The sequence below is a fragment of the Calonectris borealis genome, chromosome 3 (assembly GCF_964195595.1).
Source record: "Calonectris borealis chromosome 3, bCalBor7.hap1.2, whole genome shotgun sequence".
In the NCBI taxonomy this organism is placed as follows: Eukaryota; Metazoa; Chordata; class Aves; order Procellariiformes; family Procellariidae; genus Calonectris; species Calonectris borealis.
Genome location: NC_134314.1, coordinates 76,408,831 through 76,429,445, shown reverse-complemented (window position 1 = coordinate 76,429,445; position 20,615 = coordinate 76,408,831). Strand labels below are relative to the sequence as shown.

General features: G+C 43.6%; 1 protein-coding gene across 1 annotated transcript in view; it reads right to left on the bottom strand.

Moving 5' to 3' along the window:
* Nucleotides 1-889: 889 nt before the first annotated feature.
* The window catches only part of SLC22A3 (solute carrier family 22 member 3), a 31,838-nt gene continuing 12,112 nt past the window's right edge, over nucleotides 890-20,615 (bottom strand). Inside the window, exons 2-11 of the mRNA XM_075146276.1 lie at nucleotides 19,112-19,215; nucleotides 16,983-17,137; nucleotides 13,874-14,039; nucleotides 12,699-12,816; nucleotides 7,270-7,367; nucleotides 6,918-7,132; nucleotides 3,733-3,841; nucleotides 3,388-3,500; nucleotides 1,906-2,005; nucleotides 890-1,133 (exon numbers count right to left, since the gene is read on the bottom strand). Of these exons, the coding sequence (XP_075002377.1) occupies nucleotides 1,076-1,133; nucleotides 1,906-2,005; nucleotides 3,388-3,500; nucleotides 3,733-3,841; nucleotides 6,918-7,132; nucleotides 7,270-7,367; nucleotides 12,699-12,816; nucleotides 13,874-14,039; nucleotides 16,983-17,137; nucleotides 19,112-19,215 (1,236 nt within the window). The 3' untranslated portion in view covers nucleotides 890-1,075. The remainder of the gene's footprint in view (nucleotides 1,134-1,905; nucleotides 2,006-3,387; nucleotides 3,501-3,732; nucleotides 3,842-6,917; nucleotides 7,133-7,269; nucleotides 7,368-12,698; nucleotides 12,817-13,873; nucleotides 14,040-16,982; nucleotides 17,138-19,111; nucleotides 19,216-20,615) is intronic.

Sequence of the window (20,615 nt, the reverse complement as noted above, 5' to 3'; positions counted from 1 at the left end):
CAAAGCTCTTGTCTCATGCCTGCTCATCTTCCCAAGACAGCTTAACATCCCTGTCAACAACCCAAATAATTTATCCCCAAGATAGAAAGATGACAAATAATAATAATGGACGAAAGACAGAAATTGGGGGTCACCTTGGCAGTGGTCAGGAAGAAGGAATTTTGTTTGTAGGGCTGGGCAGAGAGCATGTTTTAGAAGGAAAAAGATCAGCTCTTGAAAGAGAGGGTTGGAAAAGCACCTGACAGGGGAGAGCAGGCAGAAGCCCTTCCATCAGGAAACACGGGGGTCCCTGGCCAGGGGACAGGACAATGGGGTGGCACATGAACCCCAGCTGGGTCTGGGGGAGGCACTGATGGGCAGCAGGATGATCTGACCTGCAGAGCTAATCACATATCCTACACAGTCCCGTGTAGGATATGACACCTACATAAAGCCCTGGGAAGGAGAGGAGGAGGACTGCTGCCACATTTCAGAAAGCCCTTGAGCAGGGAGGGAAGCAGGGCTTTTGTGGCAGAGGCTCGCTGGGGGAGAGGAGCAGATAAGGACGAGGGTCTCCTGATTCCCATCCCTCCTGACCAGAGAAAGGACCACCCTGATCAGCATCCTCATTCCCGAGCCATCAGATCTTCTGTTTGTCCAGATTCTCCAGGGGCAGAGGAGAACGGGTTGAAATACTCAGCCTCTCTTCCCCAAAGTCATCCAAATCTTAAACAAGCAGTACCATTTCCAACCCTCCACACCCAAAGGTATATGCTAACAATAGAAATAAACAAATGGCTCAAATATATAAAGAAATAAATAAGAGCTCACTGAGCTGGATAGTGCATCTTTTTTAAGCTATTGTGTTCCATACCAAGAACCACAGAGTGCTCCCTTCCTGCAAACAGCATACTCAGAAAAAATGATTTTATTCCATATTTATAGAAAAAATACACTGCTTGTTTTAAACGTCCTTATGCTTAGAAGAAGGACATGGAGTTTAATCCATACTCTGCAGCAAATTTTGAAGTAGTGGCAGGTGGAGAACAAATTCCCAGTATGGGAGTACGGTTCTTTGCTCAGTGCCGTCCTTCAGTCAAATATAAGAGTTGGTGTCCTGGTGTTTCCGTTTCTTGCCACATTTACCAAAATCACTGAAGAAACAGAAGGGAAGAGGGGTATAAGGGTGAAAGACACAAGAAAAGATGTAGTCCAAGTTGTGGTCCAAGCTGCAGTACTGAAACATTTACTTTCTGCTTAGAAAATTTCCTCTTTCTTTAGTTTGTGCATTGAAGCGGGCAAAAGTTATTGATGTAATATCCAAAGTCACTGTTTGAAACATTAATGTATAGCACTAACTCCTCAAGAAATTTACTGCCAAGCAAGCCAAGGTATAAATGTTCCCTGCACACCTGCAGTGCAGTGAAGAGCCTGGCTCGCCATGTGCCAGGAGTGGGAAAGCTGTGCCTACAACTCTTCAGCTATAAATTCATCTTGTATGCGACTTTTCAATGACTTCACAAATTGTGGAAACGCTCCCATGATCAAGGGCCCTTCCTCACAGGATGCTTTGATTGAGGCAATGGCTGGTTTTCTTGAGCGGAGAGTTGCAGGCTACACTTTGCAGTATCACTCTTGCACACTATTACTTCTTGCTTCTAGAGGTGCACAAGACAACTTTGTGTCTCTATGAGAAAAACACAGATTCTATCCCCATGCTTTTTTTTGACAGCCCGCTTCAGTAGTATTGAAAATTTCACATTTCTATTGAGGAAAATACCATCTGCTCATAACATCAACCTGACTAGGGAATTTACTTTGACACTTGGAAAACATCAATAATTTATGACAGCTGACAAGGTTGGAGGAGAACACCCTCAGGAAACCTCATCCAAGTAAATGTAAGAAAATACATACATATCATACCTCGAAAGCTGCTCTACATCTTCCACTGTCTCTGGTAATGAGATTCCCTTTGTCTCTGGTAAAAGCAATACTAGGAGCCCACAGACAACTGCGAGAATACCTACAACAGACATTGAAGAAATACAAAAGCAATAAGAAAATTGTTACTTTTCTTATTTTCAGGATTTATCCACTGAGGAAAGTTTATTCAGATTAAGATTACAATGAGATTTTTAAAGTGCAACAGCTATTTCTGATTACCCTACTCTTATCAAACATGTTTATGCTGCATTAATTTAACCTATTACAAAAAAACTTGAGGGCTAGGGGTTCATTTGCAGCCTGAATTGCCCCAAAAGGGAAACTTCAGAAGTCAAAAACCTGAGATCACTGCACATGGGCAAGTGCATACAAATTGCGCTGGAACCAGGAAGGTATTTCTCACGTAAGACAAATCTGCCTTTGTTCAAGGGGCTCTATCATGTAGATGCATCTGTGTTTCTTGAGATTTTCCTGAAATACTCTCTTCGTGTATCCATGGCCAAAGTAGATTATGTGATTCAGAATAAAAATTAATCCTTGGGAAAGAGCATTCAGATAGAGAGCCACCCTGAAATAGTTCATCAAGAATGGTTATTTTGGAATAATTTCCTGCATAGATATAATTTAAAGAATGTAATAAGTCAAAAATAGAAGGGCTGGAGCTACAAGTAAAATCCCTGACTGTTGCACAGTCCTCTCTGTTCCTCTCTGATTCTGTAGCTGTTTACTCAATTCAGCAACAGAAGAATTTCAGAATTAGATAATGTGAACAGTACTTCTATATATGTCTATTCTTGGAATAATGGTAAGTTTTTAAAATGTCTCTTGTCTTTCCATTTTTGTTTTCAAGCTAAAATTTTAATTAGCACCAGTTTCCCTTCTTATTCTATCATATCCCTTTTGCTTTTTTCCCAGTCACATGTATCTTCTGGAAGTCTGGTTTAGCCACAGACTCCCGCTTCCTTGTTAGAAATAACTAATTTTTTCCCACAGAATTAATCCACAGGGTTCATTTTTTCCAAAATGCAACTGAGGAAAAGAGTTTGACAGGAATAAGTAGTTATGGTTAATACAACATCCATAGTCATAACTGTATATACCAAAAAACCCAAACCAAATATTTTTTAAAGGACATCAACCTCTACTAATGAGAAATTAAGCTTATTTCTCTGCAGTTACAGAACTTAACTGTAAGATTTCTCAGTGTTAAAGCACCTCACATAGTTTCTTTTATGCTCCTTCAGCCAAGTCACCCAAACAGACCTGAGCTCTTCCACAGCACGCCGTGAAATCACCTACATTTCACCCATTTGCCATTCAGCCTCTTGTTGTAGGCATGAAGGTTGAGAGGGGCTGGTCTGAGGGGCAGATGAGGCCACACACTACACTTTTGCCGCAAAAGAAAAGCTCTGTTAGGAGGAGGATATTTAAACCAAAAGTACATTTTAAATCAAGTCTTACTGAAAATAATTAGAGGTAGCTCCAACCAAATGGCTGCTAATCGGAAAAGCAGGAATGGGGCTATGATCCCACCTAGGTCACACAAACTCGAGCACAGGGAAACACCAAAGTTTCTGCAAAAGAAAAATAGTGCCAGATATTTGAGAGCCGCTACCAAACAGATGAACCAGCAGCTTAAGGAGCAGAATGTAGACTTAGCTTCAAAATTACCTATTATCGACACTGAGCAGCGGCTATTCATTAGGGAACTCCGGAGAAAACCGAATTTTACTAAAAAATGGTGAAACAGGGAATGGGGAAAAGCAGAGGGAAAAGTTGAAAGATTCCTGGGAGCTTTCGACGTACCTCAGCGTCGTAGGGTACAATTCAATGTTCACAAGATAGACGATTTCAAAAGCTATCGTGATGCACAGTCTTCCCAGCGTGGCAACCGTCGTTTTGAGCCATGGGATATCTGTTCATTCAAAAAGAAACCAGGGTGAAGTGTGCTTTGCTGCACCAGCAGAGTGTTTCTGAGAGCCCCAGGCTCTGTCAGCAGAAGCTACGTCACGGAAACACTGGATCAGTGCAAATCAGACTGAAAGGCCACTGCTGTAGATATCAATCTATACTGGCATTTATTGCTTTCCAGCATCATGCGAGGCTGCTGTGGAGAATCAGAAGTCACTTCCAATCGATTGATTCAAGATTCTGGTGGGGCATAACAGCATGGGGGGAACAGATGTTAAAAGCTTCCATGACCATGTCCAGATTGTGCTCTGGAAAGGAGCATTTATTTATATAGGGATGTTATGCTGTAAGAAACACCATTGAGTCACCTCCCAAAACCTTCTGACCACAAAGAAGCTACCTCTAAAGATGCATCTGCAGCAACAGTAAAGTAATTCTCCCTAGACTAGGCTAACTACACTTCACAATTTGTCTAGCCATTGCACATTAGACACGCTCCTAATAATGCTACTCCTGGCCATCCTCCCCCTTCCCTTCCCTGGTTCTTGTCTTTGTACCTGGCACGACCGGCCCAGGGGCCTTACACTGCTCCGGTGGCTCTGCCCGGCTCTCCCAGCTCCGCTCGGGCTCTGGTGCCCAGTCACCGACCTGTATACATTAGTGGGGAGCCCTTGTACATCAGCAGGGCGTGCGATGGTCGCAGCCGCACCGCAGGGCAGAGCCATCCCGCCCCGCCGTGTAGGACCCCTCAGCACTCCGACTGCCCTTTCCGGAGAGGCAGTGGCCTCTGGAGGAGCGTCACAAGGAATGCAATAAGCACTTCTGCAATGCTCTTGGGAGAGGGTGGTCGCCTGTATGGTCTAACCACGGCCAGGCAGATGGGGAGGCAAGTGAAACAACAAGCCTGAACCTGGCACAAAGGGGTGCTCTGCCACTGGAGAGGGCTCTGGCAGTGATTGTGTTTTCTCAAAACTTCAATAGGAAGAACAAGAAAACATTTAAGTTTGCTCTGAACCAAAAAATGAGATGCTTGGGGTTAGTTCCCTTCCAAAACAACCAAACAAACTCCCATCAAATTTCATCCCATGTGGCGAGACACTGCCTGTGTCCTGAAAAATTCTGTTTTCAAATACTTGTAAGAAAAGCAAAGACTGGAAAGAACAAAACAAATCCACGTTGTCTTCCTGGCTCCCCTTCAGTCCATTAGACCCCCAAAGTGAGGGTGATGTCTGTGTGCCTTCTCCCTCTGCCAGGGGACTTGAGCTGTGTGAGCACCCCAGGATGACTGAGCACTCACAAGCTGCCGCTGCAGCTTTTCCCATCTGTATAAACAGACCTTTCCTGAAAGCAGGACTTGGACCTCAGGCGTCCCATCTGCAAGTATCTAATCCTCAGGCTGTCCTCTCCTCACCTGGGCAAGGTCCTCTCAGCACTTCACCAGCATCCTGCCGGCCACCGCTTTCTCCCCTCGCTCAAGCCATACCAGCCCCACACAACGCTCCTGCTCTAACCCCAGACCTGCTGCACCATGCTCAGTGTATGGCGTGGCCCAAAATACATGAAGGTGCTACAGGCAGGTGTCCTGCAGGAGTAATTCCCCAGTGCCGCTCTTTGTTTCCTCCTCCTGCAACAGCCCTAGCTCCAGGTGATCAACAGTCCCCAATCCCTGCTGTCCCAGCAGGTCCTTTGTACTTTTTTAACAGGTGGAGAACGATGCTGGCAAAGTCAGCAGATGACACGGTGACCAGGCCCTCTGTGCCTGAATTGCCATGCCCGGCATCGGGGGAGCTGCCACAGCAGCACGGGGCGGCCAGCATCTGCTTGACATGTGGTAGCTCTTCTGAGAGGCACACAGCAGGGGGACCTGGGGAAAATCTGCCAGGGCAGCAGAGTTAGTCCTCACGGGCTTCAGTGGTCAAACTGATGAATGCAAACAAGTGACGACAACGTGACATCCCAGGGCAAGGTCACACAGCCACCAGTGCTGGCACCAGGAACAGACCGTTGATCTTCCCTCTCCATTTCCCTCTCCCATCACTTCTGCTTCTATTAAAGTAGTGAAGCTCCTCAAGCATACGGTATTAATTTTAAGTGCTTTTGGAGGAATCCCTGTAAAGGAAGCCTAACTGAGACGGAGGTGAACCGACACACTTCTTTGAAGGATTTCATTTTGCACTCACCACAAACCTTCCTGTTTTCATGGGCACATCATACTCTTGAAGTAGTTTCTCATGGCTCTTCTATAGGAAAATGATTGCCCCACCATATAACTTAGGGAACTAAAACCTCTAAGGCTGGCCAGAACTGTCCCTTATTCTGACAGGAACATCCCTGGGGAGGAATAAGCCTCTCCAATGCCCGTTCAGCTGCTGGTCCCCAGCTACGCTAAGGCAAAGCATGCTGATGTGGTAGCATTCGCTTCAGAGCACCTCCAAATGCTTCCCCAGGGTAAAAAAAAAATACACAGGAGGGAAAACAATTTAAAGAAAAGATGGGAGTTCTGGGAAGCCTGTGTGCAATATCAGACCTTTTAGTTGTCCTTGAAACCAGATAAGAATGACTTAATCAAAAGCCATACCTTTCCTCTAACCCCTTAACATTGTCCAAACCCCTGGGAGGGTGAGGGCAGGACAACAATCTCCATGTTGTCTGCCACAGCCCCTACATTGTGCTGTGGTTTGCATCATTTTATTTGCAAATGAGAAGACCATCAAGCTGACTCAGCTAAATCCTGATTTCTTACATCATTAAGTGTCTTCCAAGTCAGGGAATGTATTTTCCCTTTATGTTTGTATACTCTTCCCTTGCATTTGCCTTCAAAACCAGTACAGGGCCTTTATACACATTTTTCCTAAGACTACATCCAGCTGTTGCTCACCACCCATCAAAGATACGACCATTACATGTCCCAGGGCAATCTATAAGCAAATAAGGTGTGTTGTTCCATGACTGCAGTGCTGCTTGCATCACCAGATACTTTTTACTTTTATCTACAGTTTTGTGTTGCCTGCTGTCCTTGCTTAAGGTGTGTCAGAGAGAAGTCATTGACCTAAAGAGCCTGACTTTGGGAAGGGAATTACCTTCTGGCAAGAAGGCAGTAATGAGGCATGCAATTCCCGCCACAATGTTGCCTATCCCAAAGGGAAGGCGCCGGCCAATGCGATCAATTGTCACTAAAATTAGGAGAGCAGCAGGCAGCTCCACAGCTCCTGAGATGAAGAAGTCTAGGTAGAGGTTTCCTCCAACAATTCCTAGGCGCATGACAAGCCCTTGGTAGATCAGGGCACTTGTGAACCTAAACAGCAAAGGGAAAAAAAAGTTGAGAGGCAAACAAATGACTACAAGCAGCTGAAAGACCCTAAAAGTCACAAGGGATTTTTTCTTCAAAACCCCCTCGCCCTGGTAACAAGCTGGACTGACATGGGCACTCACCAGGCATACATCAGGATGAGCGTGATCCTCCTCATCCGGGGAGTCCTCACCAGGTCAAGGAAGGAGGGGTTGCTGACCTCCTCATTGCTAATAGTGATCTGAGGAGAAAAGTAAGCAGCAGAGTCAGCTGTCGGGGGTCAGGCAAGTGCTGGGGCAGAGTTTCTGTGTAAACACGGTGCTCAGCAATATTCCAGTCCAGTGAGCAAAGGTGCTGATGAGCCAGCTTGCTGTTTTTAGCACTCCAGAGCAGTGCGCAGATATGGGAAATAGCTTATAACTGGAGATGGCTGTGGGCTTTCCTTAATGATGATCATGCAAAAATCAGAGAAAAAATCCCCAATCTTGACTTGAGAGTAGAAAAATTATTTCCTCTTTGTAAACTGAGAGAGGTTGACCTGGAATTTCTTGGAAGGCAATAAGCGGTCGTTGTCACGTCAGGGTCACTGGGAGCAGAGCTGCCTTCTGCCAGTGGTGACAGAGGGGAGGAGACCATGGCAGGAAGGGCAAAGCGATGGGCTGTGGGAAGCAGGGAGAGAGGGGGTGAGCAGCAAGCAATGGGCTTGGGAACATGGCTGGTGGCACCAGTGGGCAGGAAGAAAAGAGGAGCGAGAGAAATGGCAGATCTGTGGAGGCACTTTAGGTGCTACAAAACATTCAACTGGTGAAATTCAGAGGGTCTTAAAATACAAAAGCACTGTGCTGAACATGGCTTTTACCCTGGAAGAAAAAAATCCTGCAAAGTATGAATTCATGGTCCTCATACTGCCAACTAAGTATAGTAAATCTGTTCACAGCTTCCTCCAATACAGTCACAATGAGGCACTCGATGAAATCATTAGTTAGAAGGTTTAACAATAACAGAAAAGGGCAGGATTTCACACAGCCTGTGTTTACACATTGGAATTCATTGCTATAGAATATTGTGGAGCCAGAATATTAGCAGGGCCAAAAAGGGATTGGACACGTTGATGGAGGCTGGTTTTAACTTTGGCCAGCATTTTTTAACCTTGATATCCAAGCCAGGTGGCAGCCCTTTTGTTCATATGTTCATTCGGCAGGTGACGAAGACGAGGAAGAGAAGGCAAAGGTGATTTTAGGCAGGGACAAACCATGAGACTGCCCAAGAACTGGCAGCCGCGGCTGGGGTTGCCATCAGCTCTCAAAGCAGCTGTGGGAAACATGGGGTTAAACCTGCCGCACCCTTTTTAGGAAGACTTCAAGCAGCCTGGCTGCTTTGACTCTCAGTTATTGCCCCCCTCCTGAGAGGAGGCCTAAGAGAGCAAAGAGAGGAGGAAACCCCGCTCTATGACCACAGCACCCCGCTGCCCACGGAGGCGTGGAAGCCCAAGGAAACGATCCCGGCCGGTGGGGAGATGTGGGTGAAAGGATGGAGAAGCACGTGGGAACATCCAGATCTGTGATGAGAACACAGGTAAAGCCAAAGGCATTGTCCAAGGGTCTTGTAGCTCAGCCAGGGCTATGCCCAAAGCTTTCGCCCTGTATTTCTTTTTCGTATCGTAAGGTAGCATAGATGTTTTTCAGTGAGATTTGGCTGGATGTATTTACGCATGACTTTTTCATAACTGAGCAACACAAAACTTTGTAAATGGTCAGAGAAACCTCATATTTGTTTGAACTTCCTTTCTACTCCCTCTTGCTTTTCTTCTGTAACCAGAGCCAGAAGTTTTCTTCAAAGCACTGCCACTTCTGCTGCATGCCAGAGCCCTTTGTGGGGCAGGCGGAGGTTGCTGGGTTTCTGCACTGTTCTTGGACTCTCTTGTATTATGGTTATAAAGATGCCATGACTTTGTTTATAAGAGCAGGCTGCCAGCCATCAGCTGTGACTTTGTGCAAATATGGGTTTAGTTTTCCAAAGGACTAAAGGTAAATTCAGCATGGCTGCTGAATACCGTATATTTTTATGTCCTAATAAAGTCATAATAAACCCAAACACGACTGAGCATTTTTTTTGTGGATGAAGAAAAAAAAATCACTGTGGAAAGTCAACTCTTTGTGGGAAAAAAAAATCCTCTTTTTGTTCTTTGAAGTCAAGGAGAGCTTTGCTATTCACATCAGTGCAGTCAGGAATTCAATGACAGGGCCCATGTTTCCAAAGATACACTATCTGAGAACTTTGGAGGAAGTTTTATAACCAACTTCCCTGGCATTTTTATTGTCTCATCAAATTACATATCAGTTTTTCTGCAATAATTTTTAAAGATTCCTCATAGCACAGACATATAGTTCTGCACATGCTTAATTCTGCACAGGACAGTACATCCATGTATGTCTCTAATACATATGTATTTAAGTTAATATATACTAGAAATATATATGTCTAGATATGTCTATATTGTAGAAAAAAAATATATATATAAAGCGAGAGGGGGTTTTGATACATGACTCTCTCGAGAAGCAGCTCTTACTCAGCTGGTTGCAGTCCATTCTGTTTTTGGACAGAGACCAAGAATAAAAAAATTAGCTTGAAAAAAAACCATGCTAGGATAATTATGAGCAACTGGAAAAAAAAAGTTTATAATTTACAATTAATTTAATGAGTTCTGGACAGAGCTGAACTGTACAGTGTCATAACTCACAGAGCAAAAGAAGCAAATGTTTATCTGTTTTCATACAAAGGTCATCTGTGGTTTCTGCAAGCCAATAAAAATGCAAGGCTGCTACATCCAGAACCATGTAAGGGACTTGGCCAATGAAAGTGTTACAAACATGCTGGAAAATCTTAGCCAAAATGCATTGATGGATAATGCCTCTCTCTTCTCCCTGTCCCTCCACAGCTGCGCCACTTCGCCTGAAATTCTGGAGTTGCTACATGAAAGCAAATTCTGTCGTGAGTTAATGTGAGAAATACACTTGATCCACGACTAATGTGCTTCCTGGAGATGCTCGCTCTCCTCTGGGCACAGCACCAAGGATGACAGACGTTGTATATTAAAAAGGTCCCAGGAACAGATCCAGCATGAATCTGGATGTGTGGAGGTTAATCTGCTGCAGCTGTGAGTGGCTATTGGGACACTTAAGAAAAAAATTTAATGTAACTTAAAGCAAAAAGCAGGGAAAGACACACATCTCCATTCTGACGTGACGCTTTGAAAATGCTGACGTTCAGAGAGGGGAAGCGGGTGTAGGAACACAGGGCTGAACGTGGAGGAGCTGCAGCAGCACAACCTTCCTGCTACGTGTCTCAGGCCACACTTGGCACTGGGTAATGCTGACCAGGATGGGTGGATCTCACCGGTGTATATGCCCCAGCCAAGAACAATAAATGGATTTACCCTTTTCTCTCTCCTTAGTCAGTCTTTTCAGTTTCTCTCCCACTGGTTTCAGCCTGCAGTCCTCCAGTTGTGTAAGATGCTACTCCAACATGGCTGGCAAAGCTTATTCTGCGTTGTGGGACAGCTGAGGGCGATTTCCTGACCTTGACTGGTCATCAGAGATGCCTTGGCTTCCGTCAGTAAAATGGTTCACTAATTGCTGGCCTAGCTTGTTACTGCTCATCAAAACTCCTTCTGTCATGTTGCTTCATTAATGTACAACAGTATTATCTGGTATATCCCGTTTCTGGGCCAAGGACGTTATATATAACTTTTTCCCCTGACAAACCTCCCTCCCGCGAGCAACCTTTGTGTGCCCCCCCGACCAACATAACATTCGTAGAAACGCCATTATAGCAATGTTATGGCACTTGCACAAGTTGCTTATGAGCAAAGCAGGTGGCTGTGGGAACGTATGTTTCAGCAAACTCATCTCTGCTGATAGGTCTAGTTTTGACTTTGCAAAATCATTAGTCCAGAGTCATATATCCTAAGAAGCATAGTATAGGTTAGGGCCCAGCTTCTCTGTGGAACCTGTTGTGTGAAATTCACCTTGCCAGAACTGCTGTTAACATACACTTAATGAATTGGAATGATAATGGAATAATGGTATAAACCAACTGGCCATTTCTATACTCCTTCTGTTGCCACATATCTTTTCCTGTGTGCACTTCATGCAAGGTCTATATTTACAGCAGGAATGGTCCTGAATAAGCAGAGTTGCTTAGGCTGGATGGATGATTTATGAAGCCTGTTTCTCACCAGGTAAATAAAATCCTATGGATTTGGGAACAGCGATCTGGTGTTTCAGAAGAGTGCCAATAATTACTGCTTGCGTTTCATCCAGAATTATACTCTAGGATTTTGCTGAAGCAACCCCACTTTTTTGGATAAACTGGGCTAAATTCTCAGGTTCTCCCTTGCTTAAGAAGAGCAATGAGAAAGACCTAGGTAAGATACCAACCTGTGGGAACCCAGGTTGCCAACTACCTGTTACAAAGCACACACATCATGATGTCCCTTCCTGACAGGATGGGACACATTAGTCCCCTCCAAACACTGCCATCCCAAAGTCTTTGTCTTTAGTCTCAGTGAAAATTGAGTTCAGTCACACATGATAATTTTGTATATGTATAAAAATGAATGTATATGCATATGCATGTTTGTAGGCATAAAGGATACTACTGTGTACTGACAGATGGATGTTTTATGTAGGTCATTTCTTTTCAATAAGAAAATCACAATTTCTTTCTGAAATACTTGTAGCGTATTCAGTATGCCACCTCTGGGCTGCTGTGTGCTAACAATTTGCAGGTGTTTTCCTCAGTTCAGATAATGATTTCTAACGTTACTATAGCTAGCATTTAGGCTCCAGACCTGGTTTGTGAGAAAACAGGAACCTTGTCCACATCTGTTGTCGTCACTGAACCATAAGGCCAATGCCACAGTAAACACGGTCTGAGAGCCAGGCCACGTTACCCAGCACAGACCAAGGGAAATGCCGCAATGACACGACAGTGTCATTTGAAGTGCGCCAGTCTTTTCAGTTCCATCAAGACCACTTGTCAAAGCACTGTCGTTCTAACATATATTGTCCTATTTCGTAAATAGTGATCTCAGACAGTGCTTCCCTTATTTTGAATTTTGGGGCATATTTTCCCCCTATTGGGATGGAAGCAAATTTATACTTAAATTCTGATTTTCTACATCATCTTCTCTTTGAGTTGTAAAAGGAAGTTCTAGCAAAGGAGCCAGGGAAGTGGATCCTGCTGTTTCCACTCACTCTGTCAGCTAAAACGGCAGCTGCTGTAAAATACCATTGGCCCTCAGGCTAGTTTCTGATATTTCCCACAAGTTTTTAAAGTAGGAGCATTGCAAATGAAAGACCTGATTCATTGTTTTGAAAACTATTTTCAGCCCAGTTTACTTTTACCCTCTTGCAATTAACAAAGTATGTATGGCACTGACAATCTTGTTCTGGTATGACACTTCAAGAGTGTTGCCCATCACATAAAGAGAATGCATTTTAACACAACTGAACCTTCAAAAGATTAAGAAAGTTTAGGAAAAACCTCTAGCTCAAACAGATTACAGTACCTCTGAGAAATGCGGTGAGAGATATTTCCCATTGTGTTTTGCAATGTTGCGCATGATTTTCAATGCCTTCTCTCCCTTTTTGCGTGTCAGGAGCCAACGTGGAGATTCAGGAACCACCCTGTGAGAACACAGAAGTCATAAATAGGGGTTTTGCCCTGTAACACCATAAGTAAACCAAAGACCTTTGTCTTTTGCCTGTGTTAATACACAACACACTGATTTTTCAGTGTTTGGGATACAGAAACGCTTTTGTGGATTGCTTTTCCAGTCAGCCTCCTGTAAAATATCTGATCCTTGAGGGCAAGAAAGAAGAAAATAGACTATATCAATACTTTGCAAAGCTGAAAAATAAGAAATGTAACTATTGTATTTGCACAATGGATGTCAAAAGTATGATAACCAACAAGCAAATAAGGTGCCTGTAGAACAGCAAGGAACAATGAAAGTCAACACTAAACACATGTAGTACCAAGTACAGGCAGACCAGGAAACTTCTAGCTGTATCATTATGAGATACACACACACACACACTCAAATGTATACATATTTTATAAACTGAACACAAAGCAATACTACTGATTGGTGTTTCAGTTTCTGCTAGCCTAGGGTTAAGATGATCCACAATTTAAACGTTCACGACAATGAACTTTTGGCAATGTTTAAGGAAAAAAAGTGCAGGAAGAGGGTATGTGGGTTAGTTTCTTTGGATCCAGCCCACAGGATGGCTGCACTCCACTGGGACAGATGTTCACCACAGGATAGGGCTCTGCTTTCTAATTAGCTGTACTGCCCAACTCATGGGACCTGTAGGGCAAGGTCAGGCTTGAACTGAGTACGTAATTAGAGGTAAAGGTGGGGTCCCATGCCTGATGGGAGAAGCAAACTTTGGTCAAGTTAACCAGTTAAACAGCCAGCCCCAGGCTAAGCAGGAGCAGAGCAGGGTTCTGTGAAGGGCCCACTGTGGCTGACAAGAGAGACGAACCCTGGGCAGAAAAAGGAAACTAATGTATGTCTGCGATTCACTAAAAAGAATTAAAAATGCTAAAATTAACAATATGCAAATATCTTCTTCCTAACCTACATCTCGCACAAGGGATACTTGGGACCACAGCGGGGGTCTCAAGGTGCTCAAATAGCACTAGCAATAGTGACAAGAGCAATGACTGCAACGTTACCAGTAGTAGAGCAGGAAGAGGAAGTTGGGCAGTGAAGTGGCCAGTTGGATCCCCTGCCAGGTGGGAATCAAGTATGCAATTCCAGGGAGAATCATAATTCCCAGGGTGAAGAACATCTGAATCACAATCCCAACGATCCGCTGGTCAGAACCAACGATCTCCGTCACTGAGCAGAGAGGAAGCCAAAATAAACAACACAGAAACAAACCTAACTCGAAAGAAAAATATTAGTGGTGGAACATAAGGAAGGATACTACTGTATTAGGTCACAAGTCTGTCTAGCCCAGTGTCTTGCCTTCAGCAGTGTAAGCATGTCACCGAGGCTGTCCAGGGCAAGCACAGGTGACACCTCCTCATCAATTCACCCACCGTTCTTCAGCTAGAGGGGTTTCTTACTGCATGTTTACTAGGGAATTAAATAGGGACAGAATTAGGGGTTTGAGACAGCATCATGACCATGCTTAGTGGCAAATTGTTAGCACTCTTCCTGGCACAGTTTTAGCGCATGCCCTAGACTAGAGGATCCTCCAGGCAGAGGCTGCTCCCAGCAGGTAATATGGACAAGGTGTCTGTGGGGAAGAGAGTTTAGCCATACCATGCTGGTTGCTTTGAGGGCTAAGGTATGGTATGGTCCATAACTTGTTTTATTTATTAGAACAAACATATCCTTTATGGTTTTTTTTTTAATCCTTTGGTGGATTTTTTATTCTGTGAATGTGTCTAATCACTTCTGAAACCCACGTAAGCCCATATTTCAGGCCATGAGATCCACAGTTGAGATGAGCAATGCATGAAGTGTCTCTCGTTTGTTTCAAAACTGTCACCACTACCTAGCCTTCAAAGTAAAAGCAGAGGGTTTTACCTTGGTTCATAATACACAGAAAACACTTCTTTTTTTTAAATTTTGCTAAAGAAGACACAATTTTACAAGTAACAGTGATTCGTTTCAGCTGGCAATGCAGGGAGATATGACACCATTACTATTTTTATCGACTGTTCATCCCGTCTGCATGGCTCAGGGGCAACTCTATGGCCTAAAGGTAGCTGCTCAGCACTGGCCCAGGAAGAGCTGGGTTGTATGTAAAAGCAAAGTGAGGTTCCTGGGGCACCCTGTTGTGATTCTGAAGCCCAGATCAGTAGCTTGGGAGATCTCATAATGGCAACCATCGTCCTGGTGATGTGTATATGCCTTTTAAAAGATATTAGGTTGGTAAATACTCTGGGTGATCCCAGGACATAAGAGTAGATCCCTGAAGGGATTTAGATGGAATCACTCTCTCCAAGAATTAAGCACCTTGCTTAGGGCTGCGGTAATACGCTGTCCTTCAAAATGCCGTATCTCTGAACCTTTTCCTAAAGTCAGGCAGTCTGCTCTGAGCATTGCAAAATGTTCCTTTCTGTTAAAACTTGGCCATTTTAAGGAAGTCATGAGTCTCTCATAAAACATTTTGCTGCTTAGAGCAGTTGCCAAAGTTTCAGGGTAAGATCTCAGTTTAAAATTAGGCCATGTGTTTGGAAGTGAGGGGAAAAGCAGCTTCTGGCCCTTTCACTGGACCTTGGACCTGAGCTGCTCAGCAGTGTAAATTTGCCCAGAAAACTTAGGTGCCTCTGGACTTTATTTAGATGCTGAGAGGGCTAGACAGGTGGTTGGAAGAAGCATGTTTGCGCCTACGTCACCACGGTGTTCCCAGGTCTCACTGTAATCATTTATGTCTGGTTGCAATTCTGCTCTCACTCATCTAAATTCCACCAGGAATTTAAAAAAAAAAAAAGTCACAGGCCTCACAGACTACACTAATGTTACAGATTTTTGCACTATATAATGATGTTATCACTGTGTTTTGGGTTACCACAGCAGATTACTGAATGGCTGATTTTCTTTTTAACTAAATCTGATGTCGCATCTCTAGTAGGATGCTTTCCTTAATGCCATGCTATTTCATGCTCTAGAGAGGAGTTTCCCTTTCTGAACCTGGCAGTCATTCAAGATGCCACAACAATACCCTTTTCTCATTAAAAGTAAGTTTGCTATGCGAGGAGCTTCATTGCTGGGCCATGACTATAATCTATCAAAAAGTCTGGATCCCTGCTGTTCTGATGCTATTTATAAAAAAAGCTTCTCTTCCTTTTCCCTTTTCAGGAAATAATAATCCTAATATGGACCCTGGTGTCTATCCTGGCTCTAAGCAAAGCCTCCCAGCTAAAGAATGAAGATCAGCCATCCAAGTGTCTGTCCTCCCAGTGAGGAAAAGCAGTTAACTCCTCTGAGCATCTGTGGAAGATGTTCAGACTCTGCCAAAATTAACCATGTCCCTGTTTGTGTATCCTGTTCGATTTGAGGCTTGCTCTGCAGATTTTGATCACCCTGGTGATCTTCTATGTCATAAGGAAACCTTTATATATACACATTCTACTCCCCCACCTCTTAATTATTTATGTTAATCCCTCCCCATCAGAATCCACAGATTAGATAGCCGTAAAAGTCCTCAGATAACATCAACAGAAAGTGTTGCATTGCTACTGAATTGCCAGCTGCACACAGGCATATTCAGATACCACAGTGATGGGTACAAAAGGAGAGCCTGGACAGTTCTGAAGGACACATCACTCTTGTTAGTCTGCCCTAGTGCATTACTTCTTCCCCGCTGTTCTGCATGGGATCCTATGAGGTCAGGCAGGCATGTACACATGTACACTGCTATTCATTTCCATCTCCTACCAGTACTGAGTAACAGAAAGAGTTTGCACTTGCTGCCATTCTCAGAGGCCACCTCTGTACCAGCAACTTAGCAGATGCTGCCAGGTAAGGAAACACTAGACTGTTCAGCTGCTAGAAGGGTCCCCAGCATGGTCTGGACACAGGCCAATTACTGCTTCCACAAAAATTCAGGTCAGGCATGAGCCTAGCCCAAGTTACAATTTGCACGCAGCCACCTTATCTTAGAGGACAAATGCATTAACTAGGAGGGTCTTGGGTTATTCATTGTCTCCTGACCCCAGGGCCAGTCCTTTGTTTCCAGGAAAAATTATTATCAAGAGCAGACATGGCTGGACTCCTTGTCCTCCAAAAATTTTCTAACCAGAAAAGAAAGAACATAACAGCTCTCACCGATCACATAGCATGTCATCCAGGTTCCCTTGCCAAACACACCTTGGAGAAAACGGAAGACCAAAAAAACAGTAAAGTTTGGTGCAAATGCCACTATGATACCACATATCCCAACCCCGAGACAGGAGAGCAGGTAGATGAGGATTCTGCCGTATCTGTTGGAAAAGGAAAAGAAAGTAAAAATCATGAAAAGCCACAAAGATTTTTTTTTCCTGGCATCTCATTTTAATGCCAGATCTGAAAGTGCCTTTTTGAGACCAGCCTTGTTCCAAAGCCTGAAACTTTGTAGTGTTGGCCCTTGGGATAGGGGACTCTTTTCCCTGCAGTAGTTATCACTGTCTTTATGTCACTAATATTAAAACTGGTGATGTCCTCACCAGTCCCTCTTTTATTTTAGAAAACAGTTTATCTTTTTGTAGCTAAACTATGGCCCATATGTTACAGTTCAGATTTTTGATCCAGTTGAAGTAAGGGCAACTTTTGTTGGGGATTTCTGTTTTCACAAATTAGTCTCCTAATAGTAATTACAGCCAGCTCTGTGAAAGTAATTTATGTCTTCTTTAATTACTTTATGTGATTTTCCAGTGTTTTCTTTAGGTTTAAGACCACTTGTTTTCAAAGTATGCCTAATGTATTCATGAGTCTCATTTTCCAGCAAAAACCATTAATAGGTGTGCCCAAAGTAAGCCATAATTCAAAAAAAAAAAAACAAACAACAAAACCTCCCTGTAGTTTCATGGTGACTGTGTCCTTGGAACACAACTAGAATTTCCATTTTGATCTCTTCTGCATTGTTATTGTTGCTGTTTTAAGAAGAAGAAATGTGAAAACTGATGTAGCTGTTTATCTTACCAAAAAGTATTTGCAAGAATATTTGTTTGTTCATTTTGTTCAAAACATTTCATGAGAATAATTTATATGGGACAAAAATCAGGGTATTTTCAATCAGATACGTTCTTCTGAATGCTGTCAAGGAGACAAGAGTCCACTCATCTGGTTGCAGCACATTCCCCAGTACTATCAATGTGCAACATTCATAGTTGTACTGTAGTTACATTATGATTGATACACAAGTACTCCTAGACATATTATTTTATTTTAATAATTAACTGTAATATCTCTACTCTTATACAGTCTTAAGGTGCTATTATCATAACGGCCCCGCCAGACACTGAGCGAAGATCTCTTAAATTATCCAGTGCATCTTTTCCGCCTTACTTTATCCCTTGTTAACTATATTCCTTGGAAAGATCAGGTTTTCCTTAAAAGTATTTTTGTTTGCAAGTCCAAAATTTGTTATCTGAGATGACATTCCAGATAATTCTGTAAGTATTCCTGCCTACAAAGAAATCATACATTAAGTTATTATTACTATTATTACAGCTACCAAAGAAAAATAAAACAGGCAGAAAGAACGTATTTTATGACCTGAAGAAATATTTCTGCCAGTGAAATCGTCAGTAGTGCTCTCAGCCAACACTTAAGTTGACTACCATTAATTATCAGCACAAAGCACAAACCAGGCTCCCTCTTTTAAGAGCAAGGTAGAGCTTATGGGAGCTCCCCACTCCGGGGCAGGTCGGCTGGTCAAGCCTGAATATCACCCACATCTTTCCTTGGTATTCATCCAGTTCTAACACAGTTGAGGACCGGCTGGAGGGAGCTATGACCTCGGTGGTAAGCATATGCGTCCAGCCTGTGAATGGAGAGAATTACCATACTGAGTCCCTTCCTTCTTTCCTCAAGTAGCTGCTTTCTTCATCAATGGTGCCTATTAAACATCCTCCAGTAAACACCAGTCCAGAAAACTCCTCTGAATGCTTCCTTTTCATTTCTGTGTCCTTCTGCCCTTCCTGGGTCTAGATGTGCACAGAAAATATCGGAAACCACAAGAAAAGCTCTTTTCATGACATTTTAATGTCCAAACAGGATCAGTAAGTACGATCACATGAAGTTTCCAGCCCAAAAGGAAGGGAAAATTACATTGGCTGGATGCTGTTAACCCAGGCTGGGGACGTTTATCCAAAGTGAATTAAACCTCCAAAGTGTTGACGCATGCTTATTGCAGGTGACGCTACAAGTGATTTCACCTCCGAAAAAATCAAAGGACAGCAGCGTTTATACAGTACCTGTCTGCAGCGTAGCCCAGGGTGAATGCGCCGGCCAGAAACCCCAGATTGAGGATAGCCTGTGAGAGATCCAGCATCCAGGCACTGCCGCACACAAGGTTATACTGAGGGAACAAGGGAGAGGCATAAACACCCCAGGTGGGTCATTCATCATCCTCAGGACAAACTGTTACAGAAACTGCATAGGGCCAGGTAGGAAGGAGAAGGGGAAAGGGAAGGGGAAGGGGAAGTTCAAATGTGCTTGTTCAAGAGCAAGCACCAGTGGGCCAGGGAAGTGCAGCCATAGCAAGCACTCTTCAAGCTATTGTGAAGATAGAGGCATAGCTCCTCCTTGCCAAAAGGATGCTGTGTTTCATGCATCAGTTGTCCAGACATGGAGAGCAAATTTCTCTTTTGCAAACCAAACACAACGCTGTTAAATATGTTGCCAAGGCAAAGCCATGACTTTGTTTAGTGCAGAATAAGCGTGCGCAGCTATAGCCAATGAAAACTTCAGCTTATAGAAATGGTTTAATTCTTTTTCTTAGCGCCTTCTAGATAAAAGCAAAAACATGTCGTCTCTGAGGAAACTGAAAACAGATCTCAGATCAATTTCAGACACATTGAATATGTATTTTCTTGGTGTAGCTTTCCCAGACTTTTCTATTCCTTATACTGCACTAGCCATAACTCCCTAACATGACATTACATTGGTGCGTATCTGAAGAATTCATTAACAGGGACAGGGATGGGGACGGGAGAGGGAAGTGGGTAAGAGGAAGGAAGACAAAGAGTCTAGGAATTAAAACTAAAATAAAACTAAAAATAAAGTAGTTATCCAGACAGCATGTCATTGGAAATTACTTCAGAGGTTCTTTGAGAATAAAGAAATACCAACCGCTGCCTGCCAAGTTCTGCAGACCGAATGGGAGTCGGGAGGTTTCAGTCCATACCTGGGGTAACCTTAGGAGCAACGTGGCTTCAGAACCAAGGGAAGCCACAGGCAATAGCAGCTGCCACCATTTACCCTAGAGAGACCCTTTTGCTTTCAGGCATGAGCTGTAAGAAACCTTTTTCTCGCTAATGAGGTGCTGGTTGCTAACGTGCATCTCGTTTGTGCTCACCGGCACGCGTACCACGATACCAGTGCTTGGATGGGGTGGCCACAGGGTGGGTTAGAGAGAAGATTAACAGCCTCTTCTGCCACTCACAATTCTCCAGACTCTGAAATGTAGCGCCGTGAGCCCGAGCTCTGCCTTAGCCCGTTTACCTGCTGTAATGCCCAGCGAGTATTCCTGGGCCTGGCTTTTCAGAGGTGCCTACCCAGGAGATACAGAGGGCACCCAGATTTGGATTTCACTGAGCCTGAATCTGGACCCAAAAATCTAAAGTAATACTCTTAAATGTTTATTTATGTACCTAAATAAGAAACGGTTTCTTTTAATATTCTGAATTCCACACGGGTGTCATTCACACTCATTTCTATGGGCCATTCTTCACTTTTTAAAATGAAACTCCTCAGTTT